This window comes from Castor canadensis, chromosome 11 (assembly GCF_047511655.1).
Source record: "Castor canadensis chromosome 11, mCasCan1.hap1v2, whole genome shotgun sequence".
NCBI lineage: Eukaryota > Metazoa > Chordata > Mammalia > Rodentia > Castoridae > Castor > Castor canadensis.
The window spans coordinates 118,337,658-118,362,649 of NC_133396.1; the positions used below are offsets into that span (position 1 = coordinate 118,337,658).

A 24,992-nucleotide genomic window follows, 5' to 3' on the forward strand; every position below is an offset into this window, starting at 1 on the left:
CATAACATATTTTTTTTCCTTCATGGAAAAAAATAATATAGAATTCTTTATTACCTGAGACTGATCAGAAGTGTCATAGGTGAGGCTAACTTTTCATCCTATGTCGGAGCAGATTACCCATGGTGAATTTATTTTAAAACAATTGCAGGAAACTAAATTTAAGTTGTTCTTTGAGTACATCATAGACAGTAATTTTCAACATAGATACATGGCTGTATCAGCATGAACTGTTTTTGCAGTCTTCTAGTTGATTCACTTGAGATAACTTCAGAGTTTTCAACTCTACAAGACTCTTGCAAAAGTAGTCCTTATTTACCATGCATATGATTTTCTAATCTCAGACATTTTGGGAATAAAAACTCATACTCAGTTTTGGGGGGAAAATGAGATTCTGCCAATTTCCTTGGCTCAGATAGGAAAATTGTGCATTTTTCAAATTTTGCAAGTAAAATAAATATTCCAGAAAGAAAGTCTACATTTGTTCTTGTCTCTCAATATTCTTTGATATGAGCCCACAAACATCCACAGTGTGTGAGGCTCGGTTTAGGAAACTGTTTTAAGAACTTTAAATAACCACTTGCAACTTGCTTGTTCCAAATGGTGATTCTGACTGGTTGATTATTTGTTTCTCTGTATCTAATCAGTTCCTATTCTGTCTGTCTGCATATGTTCTCTCAAAACCATCCTGCTATTTTCCCCCCAGCTCTCCTAATCTCAGATGCCATTATCAAGAGAGCATATAAAATTAGAGGGCTAAACTTTGACATCAGATACACCTGAGAAATCGCTACCCAAATAATGTTCAGTCTTGCAAAAGTGACTTAAATTCTCTGAACCTTAGTTTTCTTATCTTAAAAAAAGTTACCATCCAATATTGTGTTCATTCATTCAGTCAATTGGTAATTATTGAGCTACTGCTTTGTGCTGAAAGTTAGACACTGGGACCACATTGGGGGAAGAAAAAGCTCCTTACTTTATGAGGTTGGCATTCTACTAGTGTTAAAAGAGATAATGCAGTGTGTGCTTGGAAGCTCACACCTGTAATCCAAGTTACTTTGGAGGCTTTGATAGGGAGGACCATATTTTGAAGCCAGAGCAAACTGGACCAGAGTCATGGTTCAATCAGTGGAGCACCTGCTTTGCAAGTACAAAGCCTTTAGTTCAAATCCCAGTCTAGAGAGATAGAGAGAGAGAAAGAGAAAGAGAGAGAGAGAGAGAGAGAGAGAGAGAGAGAGAATGTCTGCATCATTCACCTGCCAGCAATGTTATCATCCCAAAATATAGGCTGCTTTTTGTGTTAACAGTGTCACTGTCTTCTTATTGCTAATTATATATAAAACCCAAATTCTTAAAGAAATCATAAAATATAATGGTCATTTGAGTTTAGGAGCAAAGAAAGCAATGTCTACTCTAAGGTTCTTAACCTGAGGCTTCTAGCGTAGGGGCATGGGAAGATGGTTTTGTCATTAACTGAGAGAGGAAACTCAGGAAGAATGGGCTTGGGGAGTGGAAAATGTAGCCAGTTCTGTTTGGGATCTTCTGTTGAGGTTGCATTCTCTGTGGAATATCCACATAGAAATACCAGTAGGTGGTTAAAAATCTAACATTTAGGAGAGATATAAAGTCAAAGATAAGAATTTAGGAATCAGAGATAGAATGGTAGTAGTTTAAGCTACTAGGACAAATGCAATAGATAGTTTAAGCAAGATGTTCTATGTGGAAAATAAAAATTCTCTGTATGGTTTCAAAATTCAGCACAATCTAGCATCTTTGCCGAGGAAACATCAATCCATACTTCTGACAGTGATCAAAATCCTCAGAGAATCTTAATTTGCATCCACCCTACAAAAAATCCTGGGCATTTTTGGTTTGTACTGCCTCTTCCACTCTTGAATACTGGAGATACAGCTACAAAAAGCAAAGTCACATTTCATTCTTTAGACCTCATCTCTCTGGAGTCATTCAGTCCTAGGCTGTTTTCTCTGTGTTGCTGGCTATAGATTCTGTTGTTTCTATAGTCATGGCAAACTTGTTAATAATGAGATGGGTAACTAATCTCATAAGTGTTCTAAATTCTCAGATCAGTGAGATAATTTAGTAGGAAATCCCATTATTTTCTTAATTAAAAGTTTCTGTCCTCTCCTTTTAAAAGTATGCATGCTGCTCATGACCAAATGAAACTTAACAGGCATTTAATTATATGAACAGATTGTGGATAGGCTAAAATGACAAGACTTCCTTTCTTTAGGAAGAAATGGTGAAAATGATAGTTATTGGACTCAAATTTCATATGTAGTTAAGGCCCATAAGTCTCACTGACAGAGTGGACTATCCTGACTCAATAATGAATACACTGGGAATTCTCTAGGTAAGCTGTGATTTGGATATTTTATGAGCTATTATGTCAAGGATCCATGTCAGACAGGCTGCATACACAATTCTCCAAAGAAAAATTATTGTCATAAGCAAAGGTAGTGTTTTTTATGTACTTTAAGAGTAAATGAACCTATGAAAAGTATATGGCACCATTCCTAACTGCCTTATATTTTAAAAGTGAAATGTGTCTTTGTTTTTATTTGCCAATAGAGTATATCTTTGAATATAACTGTTACAATTTTTAAACTGGTGATGTACATTTCTTGCTTTTTAAATATGCAATTATAATATTTTGCATTTTCAGTTTGTGCAGCCTATAATTGCTGTATTAAACAGTTGCCTTTCAATTATAACATTTTAAATATGCATTCTTCTTAAAGGACAAACAGTTGTTGACCATTCTGCATAACATACTTACATGCTTCTCTCTGTCTCTGTCTCGCTCTCTCTCTCTCTCTCTCTCTCTCTCTCATTAAAGGAATCCTCATTCCCAAAATTCCTGTGGAGTATAACAGCCTACTTGCTGGAAGTATGACACCTCTAACCTTCTCTGTTGGTCACCGTCAATCCACTCTCCTGGAAAATCTGGCTCCATGCACACAATATGAGATAGGGATTCAAGTGTGTCAAAATGGTGAAAGTCTTTCAGACATTTGGCCTGAGCTTTTACGAAACAGTCTTTAGAAAAAATTTTTCATTAAAAAGGAATAGGTTCTCAGTCCAAATACAAAGACTAACATTTCATTTCTTATTTGTAGTGGACTATTTATCCAGAAAAATCAGATCCTGACATCAGGTGAACCATTATGCATTTCTGCACAATAAATCATGAATATTTAAATACACTAAAATGGTGGTTTTATATAGTCTTGTTTTATAAGGTTTTTTAAAAGAAAAACACCTAGGTCACACAAAGGAGCCATTGGTGATATAAAACTAAATGTACAAAACTTTCATAGAAAATGTATTTATTTGGTTTTATTTAAATTTTATTCATGAGGGGGAAAATGACAAGTTATTTAAAAGTTGAATTGCACCCAAATGAACATTATATATTTTACAGTGCTTCCTTGAATCTTATGTCATATACCTAAACTATTACCTTGCTTTTCATGGCTTAGAACTGTGGCCTGCAAATTAATCATCTATCTGTATTATATTAAGGAGAACATTTCCATTTTGCATTATAGAGATTAATAGGTATAACTCTATTACATATATATGCATATATCCTATATATAATATATAATAGCTATTTGCTAAGGAAAGATGTTACTCATACTGGTGCAAAAAAGATTTTGCTTCACCTTAGTGGTTAAAGAAATTTACCAATGTAATGTTCAATGTGTAGTTGGAACTTCCATATTATGTGTCCTTAGGAACCTGTGCCTCCAGTTGAGTTCTAGTTTCCATAGAGTTGATTAGGATTTGAAGGCTGCAATTTTGCTACGTTGAATTCTTAACAGAAATTGTGAGTCAGCTTGCCAACTTCTGACAAACCATACCATGGCTCATTTGTTTTAGGGGTATTGCTTTCATTGATCTAGTCTTCAGCTGATCAACATGGCATTTCTACTTCCTTAAGGGAATGGCATTTTTTATTCCTTAAGGGAATCAAATCCTTCTTATCATGTCTTATGATAAAGACGAAGACTAGTGCTAGAAACTTTTATGCATTATCCAAGGAACAAAGCTATACTATTAGCATGTAACCTTTTTGCCTGAAATCTGTTTGAAAGCTGAGAGAGTGTTTTCTTGATTTAAGGGCAAAGTCATCTTCTAATCTCTATATCCCTTAAATTGTAATAAGGAGGTACAGTAGCCTTCAAAATAATCGTTTGATTACTGTGTATATGAAGAACATTTTAAGATATTGGCAAAGATAAAATATTACTAAGAGCATACAGAATGTGTGAGTCATGCACACATTTGTAGAATTCAAATGCATTGTCACTTTCTAACTAGAATGGCTGCACTACTGCAGAAAGTTCATGTCTGACAAGCAAATGCTTAATTGCTACACCTGTATAAATATGTGGTTAATAAGTTATCTGAAAATTATTCAAATGTTCAAATCCTATAGAGATTTCATAGTATTAGTCTAAAATTTATATACACATATATATACAAAAGTTCAAATAAAAAGATTTTCATGGCAACGTGATCTTTCTATATGCACATGTAACGGTTTGCCTTGCTTGAAAAATTACTTAAAGCCCTCTATTATTTTTCAAGGAGGCTGTGGAGTTAGCAGTAGGATGTCTGTCACAACATCTGAAGCAACTCCGACGGATCTTACTTTCCCTGTTCTCCTCAAGGCACTGGGATCATCTTGCATGGAGGTTAAATGTATGCCATCTAAAAAGCCAAATGGAGTCATCATCAACTACTTTACTTTCAGGTAAGGTTTTGGTTACTTAGGAAGGTGTAGTATTCCAGCACTATAGCATCAAATACATTTTCTACTTCCTTAAGGGAATGGCAAATCCTTCTTATCATGTCTTATGATAAAGATGAAGACTAGTGCTAGAAACTTTGATGCATTATCCAAGGAACAAATCTATCCTATGAGCATGTAACCTTTTTGCCTGAAATCTGTTGGAAAGCTGCGAGAGCCTAAACAGCCTTCTGTTGGGTGAAACAGTAGGACAGCGCCCCGAAGACTTACTAACCAAGAGAATAAAGTCTTTCGGGAGGAGGAAACAGATCTGGGGGGAGAACTGTACTATACCCCATCACTTATTAGGTAGACTTGGAAAGATTGCTTCTTACCCTCCAAACCTGGTGCCTTCCATATGCAGGAAGAGCAGATCCATGGCTCCACTCCAGTTCCCCCTCAGTTCCAAGGAGTCTCGGCCCAGCTGGGTAAATGGCATATCTGCTGTTTATTTACCCCATCAAGTGAAAAATTTAAGTGGATCTATCTAATGTGAAGAAAAGAAGAGAAGCAAGAGGGCATGGGGGAGAGAGGGAGAGATTGAAGAATGTCTGGGAAGAATTAATGAAGGGAACAGAGAGGGAAAGAAAGAATGAAGGGTTAGAAGAGAAAGAGAAAAATAAGTAGAAGAGAAAGGAGATAAGCAGAAAGTAAAAGAGTACAGGAGAAAAGACCCTGACAACTGAGAGCTTGATATTTACAGTATAAAACACAAGACACTGGCAGACATGCAGGATTTGCAGATTGCACACCCTGCTCCAAAAGCAACGTATGCACGTTAAGCAATAAAGGTACAGCATTCCCCTCTCCACCCCACATTCCCCCTGCACATGTTTCGTTAGGCTCTCCAACAGTCTCATACCTCCCCTTGTTTGGTCCTAAGGCCCTGGATTCTCACTGAAACTTCCTTTAGTCTTCTCTATTAACTTCAGACTTTGAAGGTCTTTGATTCAGATCCATGTTCAGTTCATAGGTTCATCGGAAAAATTATGAAAGGAGAAAGTACTATTGCATTTCTGGTTATGTAAATGACATTACTGAAAATGAGCAAGCCAAATTTCTTCTCAGCAAACATTAATTTGAAGAATAATAGTTCTGATTCAAATACACGTGAACATGTAAAAATGGCTAATGTGAATTTACATTGTACGCTAAGCACATTACTGCAGACTCTAAAATACCCATCACTTGAAATAGTTTTCTTTCATCTATTTAATGCTAATTGTATGAGAAAAGCACATCAAATTCCTATTCTGAATAAAGGGAAATAAAGTATCTGTTAGAGACCAGAGCGTGGCTTCACTCTGTTGGTTTTGTAAATAAAGCTTACGATTGCAGTGACTATTCCATGGCAGATATAGAGAAGGAAAACAGGAAATATAATGCAGAAAGCCTGCTTCAATGAAAAGTACTGTAAATTGAATTTGACAGCATTTGATGGCATTTGATTATTCTAGTCACAGCCAAACAATGATATAAAGAGTAATATGAAACAGAATGTGTTACTGCCTAGCAGACTCAAAAGCAATAAACCTTCCTCCAATGTGACACAATCACTTCACAATCATAATTGTAGCCTGTTTGATACCTCTGAGTACAGCAGAAGGGCACTGACTGACATAGATACATTTTGTTTTTTATTTAAAGTGAAATGAAAATGGCGCACTGGGGCTCCAGATACAATCGTTATATTCACCTACATAGGCATGAATCACTTGGTAGTTATTTCAGCTGAAGTTTAAATGTGCTTAGACAACAACAATATCAAATTTTTCTTAGATAGCTGCAAAAAAAATCGGAAATTTGTAAGGACAGAAATAGAATGTAGACACATAGTTCTTTTTCACTCTGAGACTGCATAGGACTGCTACATACTTAACACCACAAGCCTGCAGTATTTCGAAGAAGGTTATGGCATGTAATTCCTGCTCCATCATTTGCCTCCTCTTTCTTCTATCACCACCAAAGGAAATACATTTGACTCAAACCAAAGACAAGGTTTGGCCTATGCAGATAGTGTCATTAAGTTAGGGAAAGGCAATTTGCCAATATCATTTTGAGAATGCTTGTTGCTATTCTCACTGATCCCCCCCAAGTCATTCTCCCCCCCACCCAGTTATTCTATTCTATTGTTTTAATATTGCCTCCAGATATCATCCTATTAAGACAGTGTCTGCCCTAATAAAGAAATAAGAGGTTCATGACAAAACAAAACAAAAGAGCCTATTCATACTATTCAAACTTATGATTACTCCAGCTTAGTTTACCTGTTAATTAGGTTACTTTGTTGACACATGTGAGTCTCACACACACACACACATACACAGTTTGCCTATGAAGCTTTTTGATAAAGAATAGGACCAAAAATTTAAGTTAGTGTTTTAAATTTTCTTTATCTACAAAGAATAGACAAAACCATCTTAGGCATTTGCTTCCTCCTCACAGTGAGTTTGGTTTGTACAACGGTTCTTCAGTGTTCTCCTGTTTATCATATATCAATAACCTTGTAAATGGCAAAAAATCTCATCACTTCCATCTACCAAATCCATCAAAGATGTTATCTTGGAACTTAACAAAAGGTCTGATAAAATTAATCTCCTCTGACTAGAAGCTTCCATTTTAATAGTGACTAAATTGCATGGGGCTTATATTATCATGAGCGTTCCTTTTAAATAAATACAAGAAATTCAGCCATGTGCATTAGAAAACAAAAATGTGTACAAACACATTATCAGTACTGTAGAAATAGAAAAAAAGATGGTGAACCTTTCTCATGAGTATTCCAAAGATTAAAGGATAAAATCTGAGATGGTTTTGAATTATGATGATATGAGGGGGTATGTCCAACCAGGAAACTGAAGATAATGATTTTATACAATGGATAATTAAGCTGACTGAGTTAACTAAGCAAAGATGAGCATTAAATCAAAGGCAAGGAATTTTGGTGTAATTCCATTTATGTTGTGTGGAAAATAGGTATTGGGATACACACATACACACATATGTCTACTGAGAGAGACACAAAGATCTGTAAATTCTGATTCTTATTACCGATGATCTTTGCTATAGAATACACTATAAGACAAGCTAAATCACCAAGCAGAAAGGTGTAATATGCAATACAATGTGAAAAATAGAAATTTCAAAAAATTTAGAGAAACAAGGATTCCTCTCTCTCTTTCCAGGAATATTCATGAACTGTTTCAAAAGTTGATATTACTGAGACTAGACCTTCCAAAATAAAACTTTAGTGACTATTTGTTATAATAGTTGGAAAACATTAATCATATAGGAGATTATGAAAGTATTATTCCATCTTCATGACTTACACCTGGCATATATAATTCTTATTGATAGAATTAAATGCTACTAATTTTAATATATTAATATTGATGTTCCCTTTATTTTACTTTACATAAAAGGAATCATATTGTTCTACTGGAGTATTTACTGTTAATTAGGCTTTGCTCATTATATGTTAGGGAAGTCTCCCTTTTGTGGTCATATTAAAAATAACACATGAATTATTTCTTCCACTGTTTTATGGTTCTAACTCTTGTCTCTAAAATGGAAAAAAATTTGTTTTCATGAATGAAATAAGAATTTCTGTGTTTATTTTTAAAAATCTAATTTTTCAACACTATTTTATAAATCACTAATTCAATATGGCACCCATACAAAATTCCCATGTGTCATGTGATTCCTTTCAGAACTTTGTATTGTGTTTCATTTGTGGTAGATAGGATTTTAGCAAGTAGAACCTGACAGTGAAGATCCTCAGTGAATAAAATCATTAGCATAAAGAAGTTCATATGAACAATTAGTAATTAGTTATAAATTTACTAATGAGGTAACTGAACAGATAAAAAGAAAACTCTAAGATACCATGGAGGCAGAAACTGCCAGAAACAGCTGCTGCCCTTAGGACTGAGGGAACAGAAGGAAATGGTTAGAATTATTAAAACTTAGAGATTCAGGGGAGGTGCCTAGTAGACTGGGATCAGACTTCCCAAGAGGGGGTTCTTGCCACTAGTGCAGATGCCAAGGAGGAAGTAAGAAATGGAGTTGGTTTCTCAAGTATAAGAAAAATATTGCGTGTTGGAAACAACTACCCCTAAAGGGGAAGGAATTTCTACTTTCAAAGAGAAGAATCCTTGCTGGGGTGATGTTCACATAAATGCTACCAAAACTTCCTGATCGCCTTCTGGCGCCCCCTGTTGGCAAATACCAATGTAGAATAAGCTGGTTAAAGCAGAAGTGGATGTCAGGGACCCAGCTGCACTCTCATAAAGCCAAATATAGAAGGTAAGTTTAGAGCTGAGAAACAGTAACTTAATAATAGGTACATTTTTCCAGTTAGCCAGTTTCATAGAATCTTGGAGCCTTCTTGTCATCCAGTTAGCCACCCAGATATTGCTTTGAAAGATTCCTATTGCATAATACATTGTGCTAGACGCTGAGAATACATAGATGAGTAAGATAGAATCCATGTCTTTAGGGAATTTGCAGTGTAGTATGACAAATAGAAAAAAGAAAAATATGCTACAATATAGTGTGACAAGTAAATTAGTAAATAAAATAGCACATAGAGGATATGATAACTGCATTTGAGAGGAAAGAGTTTCTGAAGAAAGTGACTTAGGGGTGAAGTTTTAAAAGATGAACTGGAATTAGCCTATAGAAAGGAGAATAAGAAAGAGGATTAGATGAGGCTTTGCAAAAAGAATGGACAGATACTAACGCCACAGAAGCATGAAATACCATGGGATATAAGTGAACTACAGGCAAGCATTTCATTATGACTGGAATATAAATTGAGAACAGAAATCTTAGGAGGTGAATCCTGAGTAATAAGTATAAGCCAGTCACAAGACAAATCATAAAAGTGTTTAAAAAAGTATTGCATCTTAAAAGTTTTGGAAGATCTTTGACATCTCTTACTGCAATACCAGAGTATCCACTCATGCCACAAAGCTTGATAATTTAACCTTGTCAAAGCATTTTATAAGTCATCTGTATTTCCATCTCCCCGATCAGCAACCTAGTGCACTTCTGCATCTATTCTCTTATGGACTGTTGATGACCTTCCTGGTCACTGCCTCACTAAATAACTGCTAGATAGGTCCTCAGCATAACTTTGAACATCATCTCTAAGATAACTTCAGCTGTATCATGCACTGCATTTTACCCAGTGATTTGCAGGTGAGTTACTGTATTTGATTTCTTACAAGACTTCTAAGAGGTTTGTTATATACTCTGGGCTATGAAAACTAGAGAACACAGGATAGTTTGTCCGAGGTCATTGAAGTAAGTGGCAGAGCTAGGACCTGCAACATACCTCCTCTGATTCCAAGTATTTCTGCCTGTTTACTTACATTCAGAGTCTTCTGACTATTCTCTGTGGAGTAGGAGGTAATTCCATAATCTTACAGATGTTATGGAAAAATGCTTTGGTTGTAGGATTTTGTTTTAATTACTGTTCAAGATAAGCAGTGACAATTGTTGGTAGGAGAGAGGAAATACAGAGCTCTTAAAAATGTCCTACATTGAGACAATATGAGGTTGAATGCCTTTTAAAATATATAGCTCCTAGTTTTCAAACCTGCATTTGTTTTCCTCAACATTAAATTACCTCTGGTTGGAAAAATACCTTACTGAAGTACCTCTCACGTGAGCTTAAGCAAATAATAACCATTTAGCTATTCACAGAGAACTGAAAATGTGATTTCTTTAGCCCCAGACTATTCAGAAAAAACAGTTCCAGTTAAATGAACAGCTGAAGATCAAATCTTAAATAGATTAGGAATAATTGTGTTCTCAGCCACTTCTGCTCAAGGTGTGTTCAGACATAAAGAGACTCTGATTTTTAACATCATAGATGGAACATTTGCCCCTCTACAATACTAATTTGTTAAGCATTCAATAGTGATAAGAAATACTTAACCAGACTGGATCATTTTATTGTTTTAGTGAGTAAACTTGAAGCTAACATCACACTTAATCTTTTAAATAGTATAAATTTTTAAATTCACCCTTTCAAGCAAATTTTTAAACAATCTCATTTCTAGAAAAAACATGACTAGATTTCAATGAGGAAATTCATGAGAGCTTAATAAAAATTAGCCAAGTAAGGCTAAAGCAAAACAAACTAGAAAATTATTTCCCCATAGAAACGTGCAGGTTTGTTTGTGATATTATATTCCTAGCAAACACAGTTTGAAAAATCACGAGAAGAGCCCTTGGCCATGAGCCTGGGGTTCTCATTAGAGTGGTTCCCTCCCAGTGACACACCCGGTACCTGGTATGCACAGCAAGTACAAAGGCCAAACTCTGCAAACCTACATGGAGTGCAGAATCTGGTCCACACATGGTGGCAGGTAATAATGATATGGGCTGCCTAACAGTAATTGCAGGTCACTGAGAGGTATCCATGAAGCCTCTATAGCCTACAGCAGGAAGCTTGTCATTGCTCATACCTAGGTCATAGTGATTTATCAACTTGAGAATCATCAAATTCCCAAAGGCAAAGATTGCTCATAGCCTGCATTTTTTGTGAAAGGTACTATCACTTACTTTGTCTTAATCACCCTTTAAATTTTGATGGAGCTGGGTAATCTGATATGGCAGCATGTACATTTCCCAGCATCTGAAGAGTGTGCTAATTAAACTCCTATCAACCTGGAAAATATTGATTTATTCACTGCTCTCTTCTCAGCTAGAGAGTGAGCCAAAAGAAAAGGGCCAGTCTCTTCCTTACATTCTTCCCCAACTTACATTTGTCCCTAAATAAGATGTAAGGATTAATAGAGCAAAGATGAGGAAAAGTCATGAAATTATGTACCTTTCTGCCATTCATTTGGAAATAATTATTGAACACTTAGTAGGCTGAGATGCTGGGAATAGATATGTAACAAGCCCAGTTCCTCAGAACCTTCCCTTCTGTCATAGCTGCATCACAGCTTTACACCTGTATCAATAAAGAACTGTTCCAAATGAGATATCAGATATTTAGGGCCATCTAGCAATTGACAATTCCATTTCTCTTACTTACATGTTTTACTCTTCAATAACAAAAGAATATGAATGGATCCCAGTTTTGATATGAAAAAAATCTAAACTAACAGGGCTAACCACCTTCTCAGGTAGGTGAAAGAATTTTTTGAGAGTACTCTGCATTAGTAGAGTAATTTGACTTTTGCTGTTTAAATATCTCTCAAGAAAATTCCCTTATACCACTTACGTTATTTTTATTAATTTGCACACCTATCTGGTCCACTCAGCTCTGAACTCTTTCAAGTAGAATGTATTCATTTCTATACCCCCTGCTCCTGAGACAAAGCTTGTGTGCAAGTGATTAATAAAGGTTTGTTAATAACAAAAAATATATAAACTGTATAGTCCTTTCCTTGGGAGGTCATAATTTATTTAAAGAAAAGAAAATTCGAATGGAAAGAAAATAAGTGGCATGTGGGAAGTGAATTTAAAATGCTTTTCAATCATCCTGGAAACAAGTGCAAAGTAACATTGTACTGGCTAAAAGAGAGAAAGACTGAAAGCATGAAGAACAACTCCTGATAGTTCCTCCTCCTACAGTATGCTAGCCTGGACATTTCACACAGTAATCTCATGGTACCCTCAGCAGCAAGAGGGTCAGTCCCACTGTGCAAACACTTTGAAGTCTATGTAATCAACATATTTGCTCCCATCCTATTAACCAAAGACAGTCATATGCCAACCTCAAGGTGAGTATAGGAGCATTCTAGCAAAAGGCATGGGTATAGAAAGATTTAAAACAAATCAGAACTCTTCCTGCAATCCACCTACCACAGAATGGTAGGGATTCCAAATAACATCAGCCTCTAACAATTGTACATTGTATGGTTCCAGTTGTGCAAAACTAAAACCCCAATATAACTACATGTGCACACACACACACACATATGAATATACACATAGAAAACAAACATAATGAGCCATATTGATAGTGCTTAATATATGTTTCTGGATGTTAAAAAAATTAATTAATGGTTCCTTGTGTGTGTGCTCTTTTAAGGAAATGAGTCTAGAAAATAATATAGCAAGATATGATTATGGGTGATGCTTTGCTTATTTTTTATTTTTCTTTTGTCTGCTGTGAAATAAATGCACTTTATAATGAGTCTAATATTTATATATACATACACAGATGCACATACAATGTCATTGTCACTAAGAAAATGATCTTGAGCCAGGCCTCTGGTGCATTCTTCCAGCTAGTCATTCTTCACCATAACCCCAGGAATGAACACTTGGAAAGTTGAGTTGGTATCAGATTCTACTAATAAACGCTTTCTTACTCTCCCTGTAAACCTTGTTGTGAAGTGTACAGCTGTCATTGGTTGCCTGTTTGGTTTCTTTTCAGATGTCCTGCTGGCATGGAAGACGATTGTCTTTTGTTTGTCTGGTCACAAGGAGCCTTTGAATTTAGGGATGAGACAGAGACTCTCAGGCCTTTCACATTCTGTGAATATCAAATCAGAGTGCAGAACTCCAGGAGTTCAGTGGATAGTCTGTGGTCATCAGTACAGACACTGGAAGCCCCACCTCAAGCCCTACCAGCGCCTTGGCCTCAAGCCACCAGTGCACATTCCATTCTGCTCAATTGGAGGAAGCCAGAATCCCCCAATGGCATTATCTCCCAGTACTGTGTGCTCTACCAGGAGGGACGAGATGACCTGACATTTAACAGCTCTACTGTGCATGCTTTCCCAGTGATGGTAAGAACTTAGAAAAATAGCCAGTACCCAGGTTACTGGTTAATAGGTTGAAATTCATTTTCTTATCTGGCTTGTCATTTTTCTTCACTTAGGGCTTAAATAGATGAAAATTTTTCACATGTGAAAAGAAGCAATGTGCTCATAGGGATAAGATGCTGAATTGAGTATGAGGAAAGCTGGGGACCAGTTTGCAGACCACAACTAATTTGTATTGCTGTAAGCAAATAAATGAATCTCTCTTTCCCTGAGTTCTGCTTTCCACATCCACTTAATGGAATAATTCAGTATGTCCCTCTATACCTCATAGGGTGAGATTAAGATAAAATTAGAATATTTAATTTTCTAAGAGCTGATAAACAGAGAGATAGACAGATATATCCTTCTGTGTGTGTGTGTGTGTGTATGTGTGTGTGTGTGTGTGTGTGTGTGATTAAGGTCACATACACAATAAAAGTCACATGTACTATAACTTAGTTTTGATATTTCTTCTGGGCTAGCCCTCTCTGATGCATAAAATGACTTTATTCCATTTACCTATTATCTCCTGAGAGCCTTTAGTATGCCAAGCATAGCTTGATGTCTTATGAGACACATGGAAGCATCAAGACCCTTGTTTAAAGAGCAGTATTCTTTTGTCTTTACTTTTTTGCAGCACTGGGGTTTGAACTCAGGGCCTCATACTAGCTAGGCAGGTGCTCTTACTGCTTGAGCCACTCCACCAGCCCTTTTCTTTTTTAATATTACAGAGAAAAGACTTGCACATGAGAAAAAATAAGAGAAGCAGTGGATTATCATCTATAATGTCCATTACTCTGGCACTTAGATCCCAAACTTAACTACCTACCAGTCATAAACCACAACACAAACGAGAATAAAATCACATGTATACAACAAAAGCATTAGACAAGAAACATTCTTGGAGGCTGAAGGAAGCTCTCATACTGACGTCTTCAGGCAGAATATGAAATGTTAGGAGTTAAAATATATATATATAAATATATATATATTTATAGTTTTCAAAATATTCCAAGACTTTATTAAATAAGAAAACCCCTCTTGAATAAGAACAAAATGAACAGATAGCATAAAGCATTAATAAAACTGTGTTTCTTTGTTTCAAGACTATGAAGCCCAATTTATGTAAAAGTAAACAGTTTGTCCTTAAGAATCCTCAGAAAAGTTTCCATTGGATTCATCAGGAAAATCCCATCTGAACTTTTCAAGCAGTCAAAGATATCTTCCACCAAGCAATTCAGGCCAGTATTCAGACATTCTGGGCACTAGGCTAAGTTTCCAGGGCATCTAGCCACTATGACTCTTACAGACTGGTACATTTCAAAGACAACATCAGAAAAAATAAAAACACTATCTTTGAGTTTCGTCCATTCCTACAGTCCACCATTTATCCATTGTTCTCTACTACTCACCAATAGAGAAGAATGTCCCTTGATCCTAGTCAAATTTCTTTTCCCGTAATAGAAGTCCTTCTCTTTCTGATTAGGACAGCATGACTTTTCTACACTAGTGCAATGGGCCTTTAGTGCTAAGAACAAAGAATTGATGATTCTATCAACTTTGGCAAATGTCAAGTCATTGAGAATTATGTTCAGTATGTCAGTATCAGTACTATGTTTTGGGGTCTGCTATGAAACAGGACCCTTGAGCAAATCAGCTACTGTGCAGCAAGGTGGTTAATCAAGTCTACACCACAAGTTGTTCACTGCTCAGCATTTGAGGAAGGTAAGCAGATTGCTACTGAGTTTCTGCTGCTTGTATTTAGATGACTTCCTTTTAAATTTCTCTCCAAGTACCTTCTTGGATCTATTTACTATTTCTCTAATTCCTACCCCCACTAATATCTTCCCTGTCCCTCTTCCATTTAATCTCTGCCTAGGAAATTTTTCAACTCTTTTTTCATTGTCCACTCAGCCTAACATTCTCCAGAGCAAAGGAATTCTATTTGCTATTAACGAGACACAGAATCTACCCTACAGTTGCAGAATTACAATTTAATCCACAAATTTATAAGAGGTATAATGAATGTCCCTCATTTAGTTCTTTTTTATTGGGATCCCATCTCTACACATGGGGCCACCAGTAAATTGCCCATGATAATGGAGCCATCACTGTCTTGTTCCAGTGTCCCTCCAGAGTTGTTCATAGACAGGTGGATGTTGCTGGGAGAGCCACATAAAACAGGTGCAATGGAGGCATGAGTCCTGCTGGTGGTGGCAGTGGATGGAGAACTGGCAGTGGGGGCCCTCCATGGGGGTGAGGAGTGTATGTGTTGGCAGGAGCAGTGGCAGCAGCAGCAAAGGCAGCAGGAGAGGAGAAATGGAAAGAGTGTGGCTTTTAATGCATCACTAGCTTCTCTCCCAACCTCATGAAAAGTCATCTCCCTTTGAGTCAAAGTAGGTCCTTCTAAGAGGAAGAGAGAGAGATCAAAATTATTAGGGTCTCTTTAGACCAATATCCTTCACTCCTGAAAACAGGTTTTAGTTACAAGTTCTTAATCTTCCTTCCCAATTAGCTCTGTGATGAATGGTGCAGTGTCAGAAGAGAAACTGCTTGGCATGCAAGAGTTCCATGGTGGTATTTACAGGAAACACTCCTGGCGAGGCTGGCGATATTGCTACCACCATTTGGGTTTGTTTGCTTTTTCTCACTGGCACCTGCCATCACACTGGCAGAAACAACTTGGGATTTAAAGGCAAAGGTGGTTTACCTGTTTGTCTGTGCTCTAAGCACATCCCTGCTTGCCCCACAGGGTTATAAAACATCAAGCCAGAGCATACATTTGCCCAGTACATTAAAAGATAAATGGTACTTCACTTTGTGTGGGGAATCTAGCATAAGGTGCTGAGGAGTAAGCGAATTATATGGGTCACTAAAAGCTGGCTTCTAATCTAAGGATAAGATCCAGAATTACAAACTCTAGTTTCTAGATCCTAGTTGCCAAACTCCCCTTCCCAATGTCAAGGAGGAGGTATTCCAAATTTCCTCATGTGCTTGTCTCAAATCTCTTTACCATGAAATAGATATGTGAAAAAAATTATAAGATAACTTCATAATTACCATATTATGGAGAGTTTGTGAGTAAATTGATGAATTCACTTTCAATCCCATTTTTCATTTTGGCTTTCTATGATATAAAATTTTATTGCTCTTTACATATGATCTTAAATTGGTAGTAGTTCTTAATATTTGATGGTTCTTGTTCTTTCCTCCATGGGCTCCTTTCTTAGATAATAGAAACAGAAGATAACAAATTTCTGAGAGGATTCACTTCGTAACTGTTTCTAATGTAAAGAAAAAATAGTAATGAAAACAGTTACCATATTTTCTATGTTAACTCATTTCAGATATGTTTTTAAAACCCAGTCTAAGTCAACAGCTGACTTGTGTTTAAGAATGTACAGTGAGGAGAAGAGGACATGATCGTTTTCCTCCTTCTTTAGCTTCCCCAGGATCAGAGTAGAGTGGCAGAGGTAGGAGAGAGAGGGAAAGGGATGGAAGAAGACAGGGAGAGAGAGAGAGAGAATATTAGGCAAAAATTAGTAAAGCCCTGCTAATAATATTGTCCTAATATAGCCATCACTTTCTGTGGTACAGGTGCACCATTAGTCTCTGCCTAATTTCATATGGTCCATTTTTGTTATTGCTCTAGCAGTTCACTCATGACGTCTCTTGTTTCTGGAGGCACCTCTCTCAAGCAAGCAGTACATATTGGGTCCTATTGCACTGACATTCCTTTCTTGGCATCCATTAGTCCTATGGAAAACTTATTCCACCAAATAATGAAAGTACATCTTGTCCTGTTACTATTTTCTCTACCAGGCCAACTATCTTGTGTGAGACCTAGTCAGACTCCCAACTTCAGAATTCGTTGTATAAGCAGCATATGTCATCTTCTGTGTTGGCCCATGATCCCCAAAGCCTGGGGTCACATAAGGATCTCAGAAGATCCTTCTCCATCCTGGCTGCTGCTTCAAAACTGCCCCATGAGTCTCTTGCTCAACAGAAAGCCTCCTGCCATCTCACCTTTCTCATGACTCAATTCTTCAAGTGCTTGTCTGGGACATCCCTCATATGCCTTAGCAGGGAACTGAAGAGAGTACTTATTACTCCCCCAAACAGTTCTGGTATGTCACTAAATGGCCCCAGCAACCCTGTAGTTTCTCAAGCTAGACCATCTTTAAATCCTCCCACTTCCTTACTTCACGTCCAATCCTCCTCTAAGTCCGATTGATTCTAACTCCACACTCGATTCCTTGCTCTTGAAGACTACCTTGGTATTTTCACCCACGTTGTTTCTTCCTGGAACGATGTCCCCCTTTACTTCAGCTGTCCTCCTTTTCACTCCCCAAGACTGAAGCAAAATATTGTATCTCGCAGGGTTTTTGCATTGGTTAATCAACTAATTAAAACACTTAATATACGAAGTACTGAATATGGCAATTTAAGTAAACTATAAAACTTTAGAGGTCCTACCGTTTGAAGTAGCAGAGCCTGGAATAAATTAGCAAATGTAGATAAAGTCCTGATTTGTGTAAAGCAACTATACTTGCTACAACTATACTTTGAATGTTTCCTGATGCCAAACTGTCAATTTCTAAGTAGTGTTCCAAAAACCAGATTTGATTCTATTTCTTTTCTATGTTGTCTACAGAAAGAATGTATGTGTGTGGTTGTTTTGGTTTTTTTTAATCTTTTTTGTCTCCCTAAAGTTTAATACTGTCTATCTTCCCCACCACCATAATATCTCATGCCTGTCACTATAACTGCTCTTCTCAGTAAATGGCCACAACTTCTTGAAGCGCTGTTTACCTGTCATCACACACAGAGGACCCTGCCCTTCCTCTCTTCCCTTAAATTTGGGTCATATCATCAAAACATGAGATCTCTCCTCTCCTCTCCTGTCCTCTCCTGTCCTCTCCTCTCCTCTCCTATCCTCTCTCCTCTCCTCTCCTCCCCTCTCCTTTCCTCTCCACTTCTCTCCTCTCCTCTCTCTCATACACACACACACACTTCCTAAATCACACAGATTCTGCCAAACTGGCATCTGCCTACTTCATCAATGCCAAACAACAGACTATCAGTACATGATGGGCCGTTGGTTGGGAGACTTTGTGACCTTTGAGCCAAGTATGTTGCATTTTCTGGCCTTTAACAGAGTTATGAAACCATATTTAGATATCCATGAATCCCAAGAACCCTTGTCAAAAACAGGTGTGAATGTAAAATGAACTAGTCTACATACTCTAACAGACCCAGACCATAAATCAGAATATGTGTCATTTAGCAGAGACAGCCTGCTGAAAGCGGCAGGGAAGGGCAGATGTTAATTGAGCTACTCTAGTCTTGTCACAAGTGGAAAGTGGCCACTACCAGAGCAAGATGGCTGCCCCTCAAGTACCCTATTACAGCCAAGAGATCATATCCTTCGCTCTGCAAGGGCTTATGGGTGAGGGGGAAATCATACACAGATGACCAATTTTTTTATGGTTCACAGCCGATCAAAGTGAAATTCAGCAGCTGTTCAGGACAAGTGACCACTGTAACGGCTGTAATATAACCTACTAAATAGAGAGGGAATTGCATTAGAGCAAGAGGTTAGCTGTGATTATCAGCAGGTGAGTGCTTTATTGAAGTTGAAAGACCATTAACATTGATAGAGTAATTATTTCAACTTGAAAGTAATTACCTTGATAGGTGATAACTTCTCTAGTGTTCCCAGATTTGATTGGGCCAAACAATTGTGAGCTCCTGAAGCCTAGAAAAATATTACAACAATACTGTGATTTCTAAATTACTGAAACCACTGTTGGAATATTATAATTATGCCGAACAGTGAAAAGATTTTGCCTTACACAAGCTAGTGACCTCTCATGTAGAGAGAGACATTTGCTTTTTAATCCAAATGCAGTGACCCACACCCACCACCTGTGAATACATATGTGATGGGTTTGCAAATGAATTTTCTTATCATGGTACGATTTTTAAGGTGAAACATCTTGTTACTGCTTTACCTGGATAATATTAAGCAGAAACTGCTAACATCATTGATCATACTTGTGAACTGGGAGAACCCAGAATAGGAGATATTTTCTGTCTCTGCCTCACAGGTTTTAAATTTGCATAAATTAAATATTTTAATAATAACTACACATCAGTTAAAAAGTCTAGATGCCATGTATTGTGGATCCCAAATTTTAGGATGTTTTGTGTTTATCTACACTGGGTATCAACAAACAAAATGGAAGTTGAAAACCTGAGCAGTTGTTTCCTTGAAATCCCATGAATATATGAAAATTGCAAGTTATTTGCGATTGAGGGCCAAGATACCTCACATCTAACTTGGTGGTTGACCAAGAAATATCATGGGGTTCATCCATTAATTAGTTTCTCTTTAGATTAGTTACTCACTGGTAGATTCTTTTGAGAATCTACTGTGCCTAGAAACTATATTAGGTACAAAGAAGAAATAGTCTCTCTGGGACTCCTGGTATAGTTGGGGATGGATAAGGGACATATTACAATAAGCAACTACTATTATTCATGTAGGAGCATTGAACTCATAAACACCAAAAAGAACCAAGGAGAACTTTAACTCAAACACCTGATTTCAAGCCTCACACTCATTCTACAGGACCACAAACCATTGATAAGCAAACACAGGCATCATGATTCTTAGTCATGCTGTCAGAAAAGATGGATGTAACATCACCCTAAAGTTCTTGGATGATTCCTTGGGCCTTTCTATCATCTTGGCAGGGTTTGATCAGATGATCAGCCAATGGATGACTATCTTTTTGGCAGCACTCACAGGATTTTTTTCTAATCAAAATCTCAGGCTGTCCTAGGGACAAAACAGGTTTCCACCTGTTGTCTAAGAGCCAATAAAGAATGTTTTACCAAATAGGTAATGGGTTTCCTCTATCTCCCCATCGCAGTCTGAATCAGTCTGAATTCTTCTTCATAGACCATCACTGGATCTTCCTTTTGGAAGAAGCCAAAGTGCAGAAATCTCCAACAAGCCAAAACGACTCAAATTTGGCAAAAAAAAGGGGGGGGGAGGGGGAGGCTTGAGATGAAACCATACCTCTTAGGAAAGTGATAAGAATTTATAAATTAATTTGTAAATCTTGCCACTAAACCATCCAAAGAGTAAAGAAATGTAATCAATCAGAGTTCTTAGGATAGCAGGCTCACTGTGTGTCATATACAGTCAGACTAAAGATTGTGTTAAGGAGCCCCTTAGGCACTCTGAATTTAAAATAAATGCAATAACTCATTTTTAAACATTTTATATGACACTTGGATTATTAAATATTCACATTACAAAACCAGAGAGTTTTAATCCATTCAAAAAGGTGCATTGTCTAACTCTGAAAGATAACGGTCATGTCTAGATAGTAAAATTATAGTATATCTTTAACAGATGTAAATGTTACTTTTTGACAAGCTACAAGTAATGAATTTTATGCTATGAGTTCCTATTGGGTGATTATGATACAGAATTTTATTTTTCCTAAAGCAATTACTAATGTCATGGCTGGATACCTGTGCCCATTAGTGGCTGGTTCTGTGTTTTTTTAGGATGGTTATTGATCTCTTGCTGAGCTGAGATTCAGGTTTTATGCCAGATAGCTTGATTAATGGGTTGGTTTCTATAAGTGGACTGAATGGGGATAGAAAGCAGGGGCAGCCTTCTCTGCCAACCCCAAATCCGTCAAGACGCATAGCTCATTATGAAACAGTTATCAAGGATACATGAAAAATTAATTGGGCTCAGTTTGATTCTGAAAAGAATCGGCTTTCTACTTGGCGCCCCCCCACCCCACTCTTTCCAGATGTTGTGCACCAGCCCCTGGAGAAACAGCAAAGGGAGATGTATTAATACATTGTATTGATTAGATCAAGACCCCTGACAGTTATTTGTAGAGATACCATCTGGCTGCTGTTCGAATTCCTTCACCAAAAACAGGACGTGACAAGTTATTAATCTCAACTCTCTTAAGTATAGACAGTTGCCTTTTCTGCTAAAGCGCATTTTACCATTCTGTGGGAGATGGAGGCAGACCTGAAGGGTGCAGAAATTAAGGTTATTACACAAATTGAGCCATATGGTCCAAATATTTCAGCAAGAAAATTGCCAGGCAATAAAAATTGCTCCTGCCTTCCTAATGGTGTAAATTACAGTTTAACCATGGCTCTAATGATGTCCTTCTGCCGCGCTTAACTACTGTTACATGAAGGACATTGTTTTAAAAATATAAAAAACAAGTAAATGCCAGCAGCGTGTTTTACAATCTGTTAGTGTGTCATTAAGAACACTGTCAGAATTACATAAACATAATGGCAGGCAACCCAGCATACAAAAGAACTCTGGAAATAGAAAGTGTCTTAAAAACTCTCCTCTTAATCTCTGTAATGTCAAGAGGACAGTCCTCTCTGAAGTTTGTCAGGGAGCACAGCCCTGTGCAGACCTTTATTCTCATTCTCTTGTGTGGCCCAACTACAGGATTTTCTGAAGCAAGTTTCACAACCCATTGTGTGCCAACTTACACATCCTATACCACATCCTTCCCATGTACGTACAAAAGTTGATTCAAAACAGGTGAGGAGGGAGTTGGCCAATTCTAAAGCTCAGAAGTTAAGCTTTTTAAGTCAACTTAAGGGGTAAGACTCTACTCTCCTTCTTAACAGTAACAGTAATATTAAAAGAGCAATTTTTTTGTATTTCAGCCGTATTTCTGAAGAAGCCAATCCTATTATTTAGGACACAATTAAGAGGAAGCTTCTTCAAAATAAGCCTAACCTTTGAGTTAAGTTCAGGGTTATATTGAATGACTCTTACCTCTCCACTGTTTTCTATGTAGCATACCAAAAACACCCTGGCACTTAGAGAGTTTCCAGATAGATCATAAGAATATCAGTGTTTTGTTCTCTAAAATTGTGCAGTTTTTCCAACTCTGTGGCCTTCTATGATATTGGAAACTCATTTTGTTAAGTTAAAATTGGGGAAAAAAAGCTCTGCAAAAGGAGTTACATTCAAAGGAAAATGACTTTTAATTCCCAGGACAGGTTTATCTTTTCTCTTTTCTTCCCCATTTCCCACAAAAGGAAAAGGCCTGGGGTATAATTTTCCCTTAACCTAAAAAGAAAAAACAGTAAACCAAACAAAAGTATTGTATTCACTTGTAGGCATTAATATTAATAAGGCCTAGTTAAATTATTATTTCCTCCTGGTCCAGAAGGCAAGGGTAACATCTGTTGACTGGACCCGTATTCTGCCTGGAAAATTCTCTTCCAAGGTTATCCCATGGCTGACTCTCACACCTTTTTACTAAAATATCACCCTAGGTGAAGCCTTACCTGGCCTACCTGCCCTCCTTACATGTACTTTCTATTGCTCTTCTCTGCTTTATTTTTCATCTTAATACTGAATTTTATCAGTATGTATTTTGCTTGTATATCTTGTTTACAGTCTGTGTCTCCCACCAGAAGGTAGGCTGCTGTGAATAGGGAGTTTTATTTATTATGTTCCCTTTTCTCCAGCACCTGGGATGATGTCACTTTTAGACAAACCTTTAGGTCATGAATCCATGAATTAATAAATTGATGAAATCTCTCTAATGAGCGAGATGACTTGCATTTTATTTCTGGTTCATACCAAAACTATTACTATAGTCTAGATTTTTTAATTGCCCAGTAGTGCTTTATTTGTACACTAAAAGGGTATCTATATTTTCACAGCTAAATCAAATTGAAGAATCACATATATGTTCCAGTTTTGATCTATAAATTCAGAACTTTCTACATAAAATGTGGCACTTTACACATCCCACCTCATTCCACCTGATTAACCACTCTGTGAAGTATTACTATCTATACTTCATCAATGAGGAAACAGAAACTCAGAGACATGCCTAACATCACACAGCTGGCTGCAGTGCTGTGAGTGACTTGCAGTTTTTCTCCCTGCTTCTACAGTCTATTCTTTCCCTGTTCATTGTTGCCTCTTGAGTTACTGCCTAAAGAAACAAGATGTTATTTATGAAAAGCTAAATTACAATGAAAGTAACAAATTACAGTTCAGTAGGTCAAAGAGATGCCACATTACTTCATATGATTCATTGCCTGGTATGAATATAGTAAGCAATTTTTAAAATATTCAAAGAATTAAAGGATCACTTGGGCTGAAAAAGTTCAGAGGAGACTTTGGGGAGAGATCTGTGCCTTAAACAATGAGTAAGATTCATATAAAATTAAAGAAGGGAGCAGGCAGGAGCCTTCAAGCAAAGAAGCAGAAGTCTGGTTTTAAAACATCTGATGACAAGTCTCTGCTTCCAAAAGTAGAGATTTTTTTCAATCTGTTGCCATCTATTGGGTTGAAATCAAAACAAAACAGATTTTGTTTATTTTGCAATAGTGGGAATTAAACTCAGGGCCTTGTACTCTACAACTTGAACCATACACCTAGTACTTTTCCTTTCAGTTTTTTTTTTATATAGTATCTCCCTAACTTTTTCTTGGCTAGCCTCAAACTGCCATCCTTCTACATTTGCCTCCTGAGTAGGTGGGATTATTATAAGCACATACCACCATGACCAGCAAAACTACAAATTTTAAATATATATATCTCAAAATATTCTGCATCAGATGCCTAGCGGTACCAATGAGTGAGGTGGCCTGCAGTATGGGCCATGGGTCTGGTGTCAGCAAACATGGGTTAGAGGCTGACTGTGGGGCCGCTCTTCCTCAGGTTATGATGGAGCTTGCCTCCCTCAAAGGACAGCACCTGCTAAGGCCAGGCAGGTCAGAGCCCCTCTCAGTAAATAGTAGTTAGCATGCTCTGAAATAGGGTTTCAGAGAGGTTATCATTGTGTCATGTGTCAACAGGGTCCTGTCTGGAGATAGTAGTACAGAACTTTTTTAAAAAAATAGGAAAAGACAAAAATGTCTCATTTTCTTGTTGTGCCTTCATTACTTAGCAACCTTTTCCTCCACACTTTGAAATACTTACCAAAATTTGTTAGTTCCTGGCAGAATGGTCCTGTGGAAGATGATCCAAAAGCCCTCATGCGGTAATGGGGAAAGAAGAAAGACAAGGCTGGCCAAGAGGCAGTCTATGAATTTGGAAATTACTTTTTTTTTTTTTTGGCAGTACTGGGGCTTGAACTCAAGGCAAGTGTGCTACCACCTGAGCCACACCCCCAGCCTGAATTTGGAAATTAGAGGAAGCTTCTTGGAAGTTCAATGTGAGATACGAAACTCACTTAGACTGTCCTCAAAGTTCACGATGTTCCAGTGACATCCAGTTACTCCCAGGCAGTGATGGATCATAACCCTAACCTCACTGGGTACACTGTGACATTATCATTGATTGGGGACAGTGCCTGAGGCCAACTGAGAAGACT

The 24,992-nt window shown here is 37.3% G+C and overlaps 1 protein-coding gene across 1 annotated transcript in view; it reads left to right on the forward strand.

The window, feature by feature from the left end:
• The window catches only part of Ush2a (usherin), a 759,580-nt gene that overhangs the window by 650,950 nt on the left and 83,638 nt on the right, over positions 1-24,992 (forward strand). Inside the window, exons 58-60 of the mRNA XM_074048325.1 lie at positions 2,855-3,010; positions 4,612-4,777; positions 13,215-13,569. Of these exons, the coding sequence (XP_073904426.1) occupies positions 2,855-3,010; positions 4,612-4,777; positions 13,215-13,569 (677 nt within the window). The remainder of the gene's footprint in view (positions 1-2,854; positions 3,011-4,611; positions 4,778-13,214; positions 13,570-24,992) is intronic.